Source organism: Protopterus annectens, chromosome 6.part0, assembly GCF_019279795.1.
Source record: "Protopterus annectens isolate FY-2018-M chromosome 6.part0, PAN1.0, whole genome shotgun sequence".
Lineage (NCBI taxonomy): Eukaryota > Metazoa > Chordata > Ceratodontiformes > Protopteridae > Protopterus > Protopterus annectens.
Window position 1 is genome coordinate 1,304,636 of NC_056737.1, and position 14,903 is coordinate 1,319,538.

The 14,903-nt window shown below is 46.3% G+C and overlaps 1 protein-coding gene across 2 annotated transcripts in view; it reads left to right on the forward strand.

The window, feature by feature from the left end:
* The window catches only part of LOC122804127 (putative transcription factor p65 homolog), a 2,378,992-nt gene that overhangs the window by 745,715 nt on the left and 1,618,374 nt on the right, over nt 1–14,903 (forward strand). For both annotated transcript variants that reach the window (XM_044073775.1, XM_044073774.1), the window contains one exon: nt 4,606–4,754. In XM_044073775.1, coding sequence (XP_043929710.1) covers nt 4,606–4,754 — 149 coding nt within the window. The remainder of the gene's footprint in view (nt 1–4,605; nt 4,755–14,903) is intronic.

The following is a 14,903-nucleotide window of genomic DNA, read 5'->3' on the forward strand; positions in this document are numbered from 1 at the left end:
GAACTTCCAATGTCTCACACCATTATGATCACGCAAGCGTGCAGAAATCATCTCATGTGGTGGATGTCTTCCCCTCAGCTCTTGTTGGGAAGACCCTTTGTTCCACCCCCTCCTGTTGCTACTCTGACAACGGATGCCTCCCTGATCGGGTGGGGGGGGCATTATCAGGGCAGGACGGTCCAGGGCACATGGCAACCAAACGAATGCCACTTGCACATAAATGTTCTGGAGATGAGAGCAGTGCTTTTAGCGTTGCAAGCCCTTCAAGACTCTCTTCCCTTGGGAACGATTGCAATCCAGACAGACAATATGTCTGTAGTGTGGTACATCAACAAACAAGGCGGAACCAGGTCATACCCCCTGTGTCGAGAAGCACTCAGACTGTGGCAATGGGCGATTTCTTCTCAGCGATTTCTGATAGCAACGCACATCCCCGGGAAGTCCAATCAAATTGCGGACAAGTTGAGCAGAGCTATTCTCATGCCTCATGAGTGGTCTCTGAAAGACTCTGTTGTGAGAGAAATTTTCCTCAAGTGGGGTCAGCCTTGCTGCGATCTTTTTGCTACTCCCCAAAACAGCAAGTGCAGAGAATTTTTCACTCTCTGCTGGGTTGGCCTGGTAAAGGGAATAGACGCTCTAGTCCAAGTTTGGCCCCGGGGACTTCTGTATGCATTTCCTCCTTTCCCACTGATCTCTCAAGTGATACAGAAAGCTATCGTTCAGAAGGCCTCATTGATCCTCATTGCTCCTTACTGGCCTCGACAGGTGTGGTTCCCCTTTCTACATCAATTTCTATTGGAGCGACCGTGGCATCTGGACCTAGTTCCAGATCTGTTGATCCATCAGTCGGGTCAGTTACATCGCTCCCTCCCCTCTCTGAACCTCACTGCTTGGTTCCTCCAGTTCCAACCTTAGCCAGGCTTCCTCAATTATCTCACTCTGTTCGAGATATTTTGATAGCTTCCCATAAATCTTCCACTCGGAAGATTTATTTGAGCAAGTGGAAACGCTTCACATATTGGGCTCAAGAAAAGGACATAGATCCTTTCACTGCTTCCATCCAATTAGTCCTTGATTTTCTAGCTGAACTCTTCCATGCAGGTTCATCTCCCTCTACTCTTAAAGTTCAATTGGCAGCTATTTCTAACTTTCATGTGGGTATTTCTGATTCTGCCTTAATGTCCCACAAGCTTTGCAAAGCCTTTTTGAAAGGAGTTTTTCTTCTCAGACCTCCTATAAGAAATCCTCCTTCTCCTTGGGACCTAAATTTAGTTCTTGCTTCTTTGATTCTTTCCCCTTTCGAACCTGCAGTCTCCTGTTCTTTAAAATTGCTATCATGGAAGACTCTTTTTCTGGTAGCTATTACTTCAGCTAGAAGAGTTTCAGAGCTTCAAGCACTCAGCTGTCGACCTCCTTACCTATTGTTTCATAAGGACAGAGTATCCTTACGAACTAACCCGTCCTTTTTGCCTAAGGTGGTCTCGACGTCAAATCTAAATCAAAGCATTGACCTCCCTGTCTTTTTTCCAGAATATTCCAATAGGTCTGAACAAAAATTACACTGCCTGGACGTTCATCGTCAATTGAGGTATTACTTGGATAGAACGAAACAATTTAGAAAATCTGATCAGCTGTTTGTCTCCTATGCGGAAAGCAGAAAGGGACTTTCAGTTTCAAAGGTATCATTATCCAGATGGCTAACATCTTTGATTTCCCTTGTATATGAAATTAGACACCAAAAACTGCCTAATAAACCTAAGGCCCATTCCACCAGAGCTTTGGCTACTTCCTTAGCCTTCCAAGACAGACTGCCTATTGACACCATTTGTGCAGCGGCTACTTGGGCTACTCCTCACACTTTCATTTCTCATTATAAGTTGGACTTAGCTTCTAGGCATAGAGCTAACTTTGGTTCCACTGTTCTCAGGAGTCTGTTCCGTTAGGCCACCCGGGACAAGGTGCTAGGGACGCGGTCCCATCCAGCAAGAATGAAGGCGAGATAGACAACTTAACATATAGAAGTTATGTTCTTACCATAACGTTCCATGTTAGTTGTCTTCTTCTCGCCTTCTTCTTGCGTCCCACCCTCCTTCCCCTGGCCTGGACAGACCTAGAGGAGTTGTGATTGTGACCTCTCTTTCTACCACCTCTTTCTTAGGCATATGCTGTTATGCATATTTCCTGGTTCAGGATGTAGGTCACCCTTCTTTCTTCCTGTTAGAGGTGGACTCTGTTTAGAGTTATTCTGTTACTATTATAAGCTGGGGTTAGCTTACAAACGAGATCTGAGGTAACTCTCGCCTAGCATTGTGGGATATAAGGGGAGCCTCGAGCCGGTGGAACCAACTCTCGAGCTTTTACAGTGGCCGAGTCGGAGCCGAGGTCGGCTCCGAACCCATCCAGCAAGAAGAAGGCGAGAAGAAGACAACTAACATGGAACGTTATGGTAAGAACATAACTTCTATTTTCTTTAGTTTCTAATAAGCAAAAAAGTCAACAGACAAGATTGGAGGTATGGTGGGGGGGTACTTAGGACAATATGGGTAAGAGAAGAGAAGAGCTGAAGAGTTTTCAGTATCCACAAGCTGTATAAAGCGTCAAGAGTCTGATTAGAGCCCATTTGTTGAGGAAGAATGAAAATGAACAACACAGATGGAATATTATGGTGAGTACGTAACTACTTTTTTCTCCACTTTCAGTGATGTGCAGGAACGTAAGGCTGCCATCCCAGGTGAAATCACTAGTCACTACTACTACTACTCGCAGCTTCTCAGAAACCTTCGACCAGAATGTTTACTAGAAGTAAGTTGTCAGAGTTTTCCTTGTGGACAGGCAGGCAAGGTATAAGACCCCCCTTTTCTGCTCTGCTTTCTACACTTTTAACCTTTCTGACAGTGCTGTTTCATTTGGGATGCAGTTCTTTCATCAAAGAGCATGTGAGTGGAGTTTTGTCCTCTCACCACCAAGCCTTTCCTTCATACTCTCTAGCTACCTATAAGCTTTTGTAAGGCATTCTAAAAAGAAGTCTTCCACTCCAGACCTCCTTTGTTTCACTCCATAACTTCACAGGACTTAACATTTTGAACTGGGGAAACTCACCTTGCTCAAGTTTGAACTTGCTGATACTGCTGAACTCAAGTTCTTGTCCTGGAAAACCCTGTTTTTAGTGGTTATTACTTCTGCTAGGTGAATTTCAGAGCTGTAAGCTTGTTCGTCCATGTTCTCCATGTATATGGTTACACTTGGAACCACTGTTCCTATATACATGAGGTTGCATTACAATCCACCCTAAATCAGTTGATCCACTTAGCACATTTCTTTCTGTGTTATGCTAACAAAAGAGAATGTAGATTGCACTGCTTGAATGTTTGTAGACAGCTTAGATTTTATTTGCACAGAATAAAGTTATTTGGCAGTTAGAGTACAAAGGATTAGTCCAGATAAAATGAGTTTAGCTAACAGATCTAGGCACGCTCTCTCTCTCTCTCTTTGAAGCCCTCCCTGTGGGAGGAATAGACATCTTGTTGAAGTTTCAAATAGTTTGTTTGCTTAAGCAGTTAGATAGATGAATTGTCTGGCAACTTGTGCACCGAATTAAAGAGCTGTTAATGAGCTGTCTTGTGGTCCAGTTGTCCATGGTTTGATTTCTTTTGGCTTCCTCTGCCTGTGTGACTCTAAGCAAGTCACTTAACCCGATAGCGCTCCCAGGATGAGTCTGAAAAAGATCCTTGGAGAGGTTAGTGCTCTACCCTGGTTAACAAATAGAAACACTATAAGAAAACAGTAGCCAAACTTTTGGTTTCCAAATGGATGTCTGATTTGTATTTTCTACTGTTCATCTAGCAATATGCTACTAGCTTTCAAACCCAGGGCTGTAGCTTCCTCAGTGTTTTTTCCCAGAAATTGTCCTCTGGATTACATTTTTGCTGTTGATACACTGCCTTCTTTATACAACTTTGCCAAGTATTACAGCCTTAGTATATTTTGTCCAGGTTTAGAGACTCCTTTGGGACAGCCATTCTTAAAGGTCTCATCCTTATTCTTCTGAAGGTCTGCTGAGGATTATGTCCATCTCTTTTCAATGTATGAACAGAATAAACTCCTGTATGGAAGTTATGTACTTATCCCCTTCCAAATTGTTGTTTCTGGAGTGACCTGGAGAAGCACTGCAGGCCTGTTAATGACAAGAGTGCTAAATTGACACTTATCAGTCATTGAATAATAATCATGACACTTAAATCTTCCTCACTATCTGATGGTTAATGACTTTATTCATACTGGCGAAGCTAACTACGAGCAGAGGACTGTGTGTAAATGGAGGAGCTTGAGCTCTTCGTTGCTGTGTAAAAGGTGTCTTTGATGACCAGTCCATCTGTTTCCAAACAAGCTATATCTATGATTCTGGAAAGTTAGTATATCTGGTTGAGTGGCTGGAGAGAACACTGCATTATAGGATATTTGTCTGGATTTCTCTGTCCCTTGCAAGTTTTTGTTGTAATTGTAGAACACTGCATTCTTTGTAAAAATGCTGTGGTTTACCACATAGTTTAATAATTAGGGACATACATTTATAAATTATATTTTGTAATGATGTATTTTTTGTAGATTCATAGATATGTGGGTGCAGCAAAAGTTCGCATCTCTCTAGTTACAAAAGATACACCATATGCTCCACATCCACATGAACTAGTTGGGAAGGACTGTAAAGATGGCTATTATGAGGCAGATCTGCCCAGTGAGCGAAATATACATAGGTAAATATTTTTTATATAATTCTGTACTTCATTATATTTGCTAATGAAAGAGTTTATATCTAGATTATAAAGATCAGCTGATTATGACTATTATAATGAATGATCTGCCTAATTCTGAAATCCCTACAGTTACAACATTATTGAAATATTACATTGCATCTACCATGAACTTCTAATTTAGAGTGAAACAACTTTCTTAACGTTTGAGGTGGAGCTCATGCTCTCTTCACATTGAGTTTGCAAAAAGTCATACAGGCAAATTTATTGCATTTTCAAAAATGGCAAATATCACTGTAAATGCTTTATGGAGTATGTTAAACTTTGTAATATGCTGTTGTTGTCTAACTTGCTTTATACAAAATCTGTGTATTCTCTTGGCATATTGCATTGTACCAACTGTAAAAATATTGAACCGAGTTTTATTTTTTTTCTTTCATGCAGTCATTTAGTGTAGTTACAGCTTCTGCAATACTATAGTAAAGGCCTAATTTACAGTCAACATATTTCACTACTGGTATTTTTTGTTAGTGGGAAATGAAGGGGAAAATGTAAAGAAGCTCAGACCCAAAACAGAGATTTGTTTTATTCTGTAAGCAGTTGTTCTCCAGTCAGAATACCACCATAAAGTTTGCTTTCTCGTTGTAGTTATTCAATAATTTTAAGGAGCAAGTGTTTCTAGGATTAAGTTACTAGTAATATTGGAGTGGGATGTGGTATCAAAAGTCCTTGTTAAAACAAGGTGAAAAATGATTGTAGAGATGCCTTTATCCACAACTTTACTTTTAGGTTTGTAAAATTCTGCTGTGCCTGTCAGTTAAAATATGAAGTTGACAAAACTGTGCTGTGATAAGTTGAGTAAAGTTATCTTCAGTATGTAATAACTGCAAAAAGTAGCATGTTAAGTTGTCTATCTCGCCTTCATTCTTGCTGGATGGACTCGGCCACTCTAAAAGCTCGAGAGCTAGTTCCACCGGCTCGAGGCTCCCCTTTTATCCTACAATGCTAGGCGGTAATACCTCAGATCTCGTTTGCCGCTACAGCGATCGAGGTGCGTTGTTCCAACCGGCTTCAGGTTAGTTTGTTTAGAGCAATCTAAAACTTATTTAAAACCCCTTTAACTTAGTTTTTCCTTATATTTACCAAAGTTAAGTAGTTTTCTATACCATTCCCTCCAGTTTCTTCCCTTTTTACTTCAAGAACTTAAGAGTTCTTTCCTTAGGCCTTCTGGCCCTTCCCTCCCCCTCCTAGTAGTGGAGTGTGTGTGTGTCTTTTTGTAGGGAACTAAAAAACTAATTAATAACTAATTTTTTGCTTAATTAGTTTAATTTAATTTTCAGTTAGTGTAATCGGTGTGTTTGTGTCAGTGTGTGTGATTACACTTTATATCTTTAGTAATGTCTAAAGAATCAAAGGTCTCAGGCTTTAAGAAGTGTGACTCGTGCTGTCAGAAGATGTCTCTGACAGACGGTCACACTTCTTGCGTGTACTGCCTGGGACCTTTGCACCTGCAGGACTCTTGTGCTGTTTGCCATGGCTTCAGCTCTAGAGTCCTGCAGGAAAGAAAAAATAAGCTTATTTTACGAGGCTTATTGAAGCCTGAGGGTCCCCCGACTCTATCTTCGGGCAAACCCTCGAAGCCTACCAGGTCGTCGGCTCCAGCTTCTGAGTCGTCACCTGGGGCTTCGAAGTCTGTTCAACATCGGCTCCGCCGGAGCCGATGGGGCTCAGGCACGATTTCTTCTGTTTCCTCGGCCCGCCGGAGCCGAGGTGTTAGACATCACTGAGTCGGCTCCGATAAGGTTATCGGAACCGACAACTAGGAAAAGGTCTAGGTCACCGTCTATTGGCTCCGTTCATTTGGCTCCAGCATCTCCCTTGCTGTCTGAATGGAGCCATAGGTCTCACTCTTCTAGGTCGTCGAGACTTTCAGATCATGACCCTCAGAGGGTGGTGAGTCGACTTCTTAAGTCCGAGGCACTGGCCCAGATGCTTCAGAGCCCGACTCATCAGTCGATGGTTAACCCTATTACTCAAAATGTTCCTCCTCCGACTCCTTTGAGTTCGGAGCTGGGGCGTTTCGGACCCGAGACTGTGGCGGCGTCGGAGCCGCCGATACAATTGTCTTCGGCACCGTCGTCTGTTCCGATTTCTTCGTTGGAGGAATCTCGGTGCCGGACTTCCCTCGTCTGATCTGAGGGGGTGAGTGGCATCGGACCCTTGTCCGACCCCACTCTTCCTCTCGGTGCTTCGGCGTTGGTGAGTTCGGCTCCGACATCGGCCTCGGAGCCATCACTGTCGGTGCCGGGGGAGGTTTTCAGCTTTTCCGAGCGGAGACCTCTGGCTCTGCCTGACAGGGGTGCCTTCGAGGTCATGCGGAGTGTGTTAGAACCTGGTTCAACTCCACAGTCGGCTCCGTCCGCCCCTCCCTCCACGGTGCTTCAGGTAATTTCTGCTCACTCCCTCATCCCGGATCGCAGAGAGCCAGCTCCTCAAGAGTCCCCAGTGGGGATCTCCTCCTCTTCCGAGGCCTCTCCTGAACTGGCAGGAGAGCCCCCTAGGAAGAGAAAAAGTGCAAGAGGAAGCACATCGACTCACCTGAGTCTGTCACCTCTGACACGGATTTAGAGGATTCTGAAGGTTCCCCCCGTTCCCCCTCTGAAGATGTCTCCTTTGCAGACATCCTGGAGATCTTAAAACAGAGGGGGAATTGGCCAGCCCTCAACCCTTCAGAGGATGAATCTGTGTATCTTGAGGCATTCGGCTCTCGCCCTTCCACCTCCTGGGTGTCCCCTCCCTTTGTGACCCCCTCATGCAGGTGGTAGCAAAAAAGGCCTGGACGGCTCCTGACTCTGTGGACCCCACCCCCAGGAGACCTTCAAAGTTTATTACGGCCCCAGCAGACAAACAATTTTTGACCAAAGGAGTCTCTGTGGATGCTATGGTGGTGGCTGCTGCCACCAAGAAGGAACTAGCTGATCCTTCAGTGCCCGTTCATCCTCCTAACAAGGAATCTAGGACTATGGACAGGTACGGGAAGTGGATGTTCTCGTCAGCGACCTTTTCTATGCGTTCGCTGAACTACCTCTGTCATTTCACTCGTCTTCAGAGAGACTTGATCAAGGAAGCGAGTGAGATGTTAAAGGATCCAACAACCGTGGGTTTTCAGGATAAGATGAACTCTCAGCTGGCTACCCTCAATTCGATAGCTAACTCCTCCATGCGCCTCCTTTCATATGCGGCTGATGGAGCAAGCAGAGCTGCAGGTACAGGTGTGGCCTTACGCCGGCATGCCTGGATGCGGCTATGCAATTTTGCGGACCCTTTCAAGACGTCTTTCACTAACTCCCCCGTTTGATGGATCGTCCCTTTTTGGTCCTCAAGTGAAAGAAACCCTGACAAGGTGCGAGACTGATGGCAAAATTCTCTCTGCCGTGGGAGTCCGTTTTTCTACTCCTCCTAGGCCTTACCCCAAGGGCCAGAAGGGGGGAAAGATGTGGTTCCGCAAACAATCTCAAGGAGCTTTGCCTGACGCACAGAGTCAGTTCCCCTCTAGAGGCAGAGGGGGGAGCAATAATGGTAGACGCCGCCCTAGAGGCAGGGGGGGGTCCGCAGAATCAGGGCAGTCGAGAAACCTTTTCTGACAAGCCCTTTCAGCATCCCTGAGGTGTTGCCCGACTGTCCACCTTCGGAGGCAGTCGGGGGAAGATTATCACTGTACCCAGAAGCCTGGCAATCCCTAACTCAAGACAAGTGGGTACAGTCTATCATTTCCGAAGGCTATTCGATCCCATTCTTTCGCATTCCAAAACGATCAAAAAAATCCCTTCCCGACGTTCCACCCACTCAAAGGGAGCAAGCAGCGTTAGAAATATCAAAGTTGCTTGCAAAAAGAGCCATTCAACCAGTTCCAGCAGACCAGCAAGGATCCGGAATTTACTCCAAATTCTTTTTGGTTCCAAAGAAAACAGGGGACTGGAGACCCATTTTTGATCTCAGCAACTTGAACAAGTCTGTCAAGAAAACAAAATTTCGGATGGTCACGCTGCAGTCCATCCTACCCCTATTGGGGAAGGACAACTGGATGTGCTCTATAGACCTCCAGGATGCGTACTACCATATAAAAATGAACAGACACTCCAGGAGATTTCTCCGCTTCAGGCTGGGAACCAATCATTTTCAATTCAGAGCCCTGCCCTTTCGACTCACCACAGCCCCCCCGGGTGTTTACCAAATGCATGGCAGTGGTCGCCTCTCATCTGAGACGTCAAGGATTCCAGGTGTTTCCATACTTAGACGACTGGCTCCTTACAGCCCCCACCAAGCATCTTCTGCTACTTGCCAGGGACTACACTTTTCACACATGTCGAAAGCTAGGTATCTCAATAAATTGCGAAAAGTCTGTTTTGTCGCCTTGTCATGCTATTACCTTCATAGGCGCAAATCTAGACACAGTCAGCATGTCAGCCAGACTCACAGACCAGAGGATAGCAGACATACACAAAAGTCTCTCTTCTCCTCCACAGCAACAAAATCAAAGCCCGACTGGCCCTGAAGGTACTGGGGATAATGGCGGTTGCTATCCCTCTTCTTCCATTAGCCAGATTACACATGAGAATCTTACAATGGATGCTCTTCACACAATGGTCATACCAACAACTTCCGATGTCCCACTCCATTGTGATAACTCAATCATGCAGGAATCACCTTTCTTGGTGGATTACATCCCCCCAGCTCTTCCTAGGAAGACCCTTTGTTCCCCCCCTCCGGTTGCTACTCTGACAACGGACGCCTCCCTGATCGGGTGGGGGGGGCATTATCAGGGCAGGACGGTCCAGGGCACATGGCAACCTTTCGAATGCCACTTGCATATAAATGTTCTAGAGATGAGAGCAGTGCTTTTAGCGTTGCAGGCCCTTCAAGACTCTCTTCCGATAGGAACGATAGCAATTCAGACAGACAACATGTCTGTAGTGTGGTACATCAACAAACAAGGCGGAACCAGATCCTACCCCCTATGTCGAGAGGCACTCAGACTGTGGCAATGGGCGATTTCTTCTCAGCGGTTTCTGATAGCAACGCACATTACCGGGAAGTCCAATGTCATTGCGGACAAATTGAGCAGAGCTATTCTCATGCCTCACGAGTGGTCTCTGAAAAATTCAGTGTTGGAGAAAGTTTTTCTAAAGTGGGGCCGGCCTTGCTGCGACCTTTTTGCTACTCCCCAAACAGCAAGTGCGAAAATTATTTCACTCTCTTTCCCCAACCAGGCCATCCCAGCAGAGACGCTCTAGTCCAAGATTGGCCCCGGGGACTTCTGTATGCCTTTCCTCCCTTCCCACTGATTTCTCAATTGATACAGAAAGCCATCTCTCGGAAAGCTTCCATGATCCTCATTGCTCCATACTGGCCTCGACAGGTTAGGTTCCCATTTCTACACCGTTTTCTGTTGGAACAACCCTGGCATCTGGACCCAGTTCCAGATCTTTTGACCCATCAGTCGGGTCAGTTACATCGCTCCCTCCCCTCTGAACCTCACTGCATGGTTCCTCCAATTCCAACCCTAGCCAGGCTTCCTCTAATATCTCACTCAGTTCGAGATATTTTAATAGCTTCTCATAAAACCTCCACTCGGAAGATTTATCTTAGTAAGTGGAAACGTTTTTCCTATTGGGCGCAGGGAAGGGACATAGACCCGTTCACTGCTTCTATTCAATCAGTCCTTGATTTCTTAGCCAAACTTTTCCACTCAGGTTCGTCTCCTTCTACACTTAAGGTCCAACTGGCAGCCATATCTAACTTTCATGTTGGAATCTCAGTGTCTGCCATCATGTCTCTCAAACTTTTCAAAGCCTTTTTGAAAGGAGTTTTTCTCCTCAAGCCTCCTATTAGAAATCCTCCTCCTTCTTGGGACCTTAACTTGATTCTGACATCTTTGATTCTTCCCCCTTTTGAACCTGCGGCTTCGTGTTCAATGAAATTGCTATCCTGGAAAACACTCTCTTTGGTAGCCGTTACTTCGGCTAGAAGAGTCTCTGAACTTCATGCACTCTGTAGTCGATCCCCTTACCTTTTGTTTCATAAGGATAGGGTATCCTTACGTACCAACCCATCCTTCTTACCTAAAGTGGCCTCTCCGGCAAACCTAAATCAAACCATTGACCTTCCTGTGTTCTTTCCTAACTATTCCAACAGGTCAGAACAAAAATTACATTGGTTAAATGTTCGACAATTAAGGTATTACTTAGACAGGACCAAACAAATTAGAAAGTCTGATCAGCTATTTGTTTTTTATGCAGAAGGCAGAAAGGGCCTTCCAGTTTCGAAAGTAACTCTCTCCAGATGGCTTACTACTTTGATTTCTTTTGTATATGAGATCAGGCATCAACAGTTACCAAACAAACCTAGGGCTCATTCAACTAGAGCTTTGGCTACATCCATAGCTTTCCAAGACAGGCTGCCTATTGACTCTATTTGTGCTGCAGCTACTTGGGCTTCTCCCCATACTTTCATTTCTCACTATAAGTTGGACTTAGCTTCTAGACACAGAGCCAACTTTGGTTCCACTGTACTCAAGAGTCTGTTCCGATAGGCTACCCGGGACAAGGTGCTAGGGACGCGGTCCCATCCAGCAAGAATGAAGGCGAGATAGACAACTTAACATATAGAAGTTATGTACCTACCATAACGTTCCATGTTAGTTGTCTTCTTCTCGCCTTCTTTCTTGCGTCCCACCCTCCTTCCCCCTAGCCTGGACAGACCTAGATCAGGTTTTAGGTCACCTTCTTTCTGTCACTCTATAGAGGTGGGTTACCCCTTTTCCAGTTTCTGGATTTTTCCTAGCTGGGCTTAGCTTACAAACGAGATCTGAGGTATTACTGCCTAGCATTGTGGGATAAAAGGGGAGCCTCGAGCCGGTGGAACTAGCTCTCGAGCTTTTAGAGTGGCCGAGTCGGAGCCGAGGTTCGGCTCCGAACCCATCCAGCAAGAAAGAAGGCGAGAAGAAGACAACTAACATGGAACGTTATGGTAGGTACATAACTTCTATTTTTGAAATATTTGCTAAACTCTTCAATTTGTAATTACATTTATTATTCTTGCATTATGTATAGGTATGTCATTTTGTCATGTTTTTGTGTTGTAGTGTACACAGCAGTTTTTTTGCCTCTGGTTTTATATCCTTCCAGAAATAGGGTCTTTGGACCCTTTCATTTCTCCCAGTTAACAAGTAAGCAGAAGATGTCCTTTTGTATCACTTTTTCAAGATCCCTTACAGTAGGGATCCCCTGCCCAGGGTAGCCAAATTGTCCGTCCAGTATACCAAAGCCTTAGGTTACAATAGGGATAAGAACAACTTTGTCGCCATTCTGAGCACCCTCTCTGATTGTTGGTCTGAATGCTCTTCTGCTGGTTGCCAAGCCGTTTTCAGATAGGTGACCCATTGGGGGTTTTTATTTTATTTTGCTTGTTGGTTTACATGCCTTCCAGAAAGGGAAATACCAGTGTGTAAGACAGATTGCCCTAAAGCAGTGTTGTTTTGCTTAGGTGCTTCTCACGACCATGTGATCTGAAGTTGTTTTCATTTCATCTTCAACCCGAGGGCTTGGATCCAGTACGGATCCGACTCGGCCACATACTCCCAACTTCAGAGCCAAAGTCCAAGCTCTCCCCTACCCATAATGCCATCCTCTCCCTCCTCATTTTGACCAGCAGCGTTTCTCCATTGCTCCAAGCTCCACTTCTGGTAAGTGTGTGTCTTTAGCGGTTTCTTCTCTAATTTCCCTCTTCTTGAATTGCCTCGTCTCTAATCTTACCCTACCCTGACCCCTTTGCACTCAGCGTCAGTGTTTTTATTAAAAAAAAAAAATCTTTCCCTTTACTTCTTTCTGTCAAGAGTGTGTGTGTGTGTGTGTGTGTGTGTGTGTGTGTGTGTGTGTGTGTGTGTGTGTGTGTGTGTGCGCGCGCGCCCCCTAAACCTGGCTTCAGGAAGTGTACAGAGTGTTGGGCATAAGCTTCCTCCATCTGATGCCCACACTTTGTACATTGTCTGCTTGGGTGTTCTCCATTTAGACACCACCTGTTCGATGTGCGTGGGCTTCAATCCCCGTGCTTTGATCGACAGGAGGAACAAACTTGTACTGAAGGGCCCCCCCCCCCTCCTCCTGCAGAGGACTCTTCTGCCCCAGCTTCTGGGACTCTACCTCCCACCAAGAAGTCCAGGGATGGAGAGAAGGCCCGCTCTAAAGAATGGGATTGGCTGAGGAAGTGGTCTTCTGACTGCTTACCCTCAGCCGAACTGCCAGCCAAGTCCCGCCTGGATCCAAGTCTGAGTTCTCTTCTGCTCCGATCGCCTTGCTTTTCTCCAGAGCTGGAGACCTCTCGGGCCCATTCCCCAGTCTCTACTTCCCCCGGTGCCAATCCAGGCCCAGGTTGGTAGCTTCTTTGATCCGGTCCGCTTGGAGTCTGTCCAAAGCTGAGGTGGACAGAATGATGCTGAAGTTCCTTTGGGCCCAGATTCAGTTTGGAGTCTTGCCTGCTCCATCCCTCTCTGGAGCTGGGAGCATGCAGTCTGCCTTTCTCCCTATCACTTCTTCGATCTGACCCCCGGTTTCGGAGTCCTTTGATCTGAGGTTCCCGGGTGTCTAGGGGTTGGAGCTGATGGTCCCCTGGTACCTCGACTCCGAATTTTGCCCTGAGTAGTTAGGCTCCGACGTTTTCAAAACTAACTGAATTTTGGAGTCATAGCCTTGGCATCTGATCCGAGGGGATGGCTTCGACTTTGATGCTTTCAGGGTCTTCCCTTCCTTTTGGAGGCTCGTTTCTGGCTCCCCCCTTGGCGCAGAGGGCAAGGGGTCCTGCCTCTGCTTTGGCCATTCCGACTTCGGGGATCCACTCACCTTCGGCATTCAAGGTGGTGGAGAGGATTCTTTTGGCTCCTTCGAGAGCCTTGACATTCTCTTCCTCGGAGTCCGTCCTGGCTCCTTCTGTCTCTGGGTGGGAGTCTACCATGCTGCCCCCTCAGGGGACAGCCTGTTGCCAGTTTGCCCCAGGAGGTTCCCATACAGGAACTCCCTGCGGCTTCCGAGTCATCCCTGGAATTTCCTCTCTCAGAACCCCCTCAGAAGCATTTGTATAAGAGGCGGCACTTAGACTCCCCGCTACAGTCTCGCACTGACTATGCCAACTTGGAGGAAGGGGAGGGTCCCCCATAACCCCCAAAGAATGTCGTCTTTGGAGACATCATGGAGATTCTTAATCAGCTTGGTGGGGTGGTCTACCCTCAAGCCCAACCAGGATGAGTCGGTATTTCTGGAGGTATTTGGACAGGACCTTCTTCCTCCTGGGTGTCCCCCTGCGAATCACCTATAGGATCTCATCTAGGGCATGCAAGAAACTGGACACAGTTGAGCCCATCCCCCAACACCCGGACAAAGTACTTGGTGCCCCTTATGACAAGCCACACGGGTACAAGTGGTCACCTCTAGATGCCTTGGTGGTTGCGGTGGCCACCAAAAAGGAGCTGGCTCAGGAGAGCTCCTCGGTCCGCCCTGCAGACAGGGAGTTTCTGGCAATGGATTGTTTTGAGAAGTGGACCTATGTGTCAGCCATCCTTTGCCTTATGTGGGCTGAATTATTTGGCACATGTAGTCAGACTGCAGAGGGACATGGTTAAGGAGGTTGCTGAGTCTGCCCCAGGGTCCATATTGACAAAAGAGAAGGTTTCTTTTTTTCCTCCTGCATGACCACCCTCATTTCCATCTCAAGTACATCCATGAGGCTTCTCTCACACCCTATTGAGGGTGCCTCCAGGGCTGCAGGAAGAGGCGTGGCCATTAGGGGGCATGCTGGGTTCCAGCTTTGCGCCTTTTCAGAGCCATTTAAGGCATCTTTCACAAACACTCCCTATGACTGTTCACTTTGGAAAAACTGTTTATGATGCTTTAATCCAGAGCTGTTGGGATCTGCTTCTCCACACCACACTGATCCTTTTCTAGGAATCAATGTGGGGTCAAGAAGATGTGGTTTTGGAAATTTCAGGGTTCTTCCCATTATGCTTAGGATTCACCTTCCCCCAGGGGCAGAGGAGGATACAGTAGACCCCCACCCTCATGGCAGAGGGGGTCCAAAAAAACAAGAGTCTTGGGACACCTT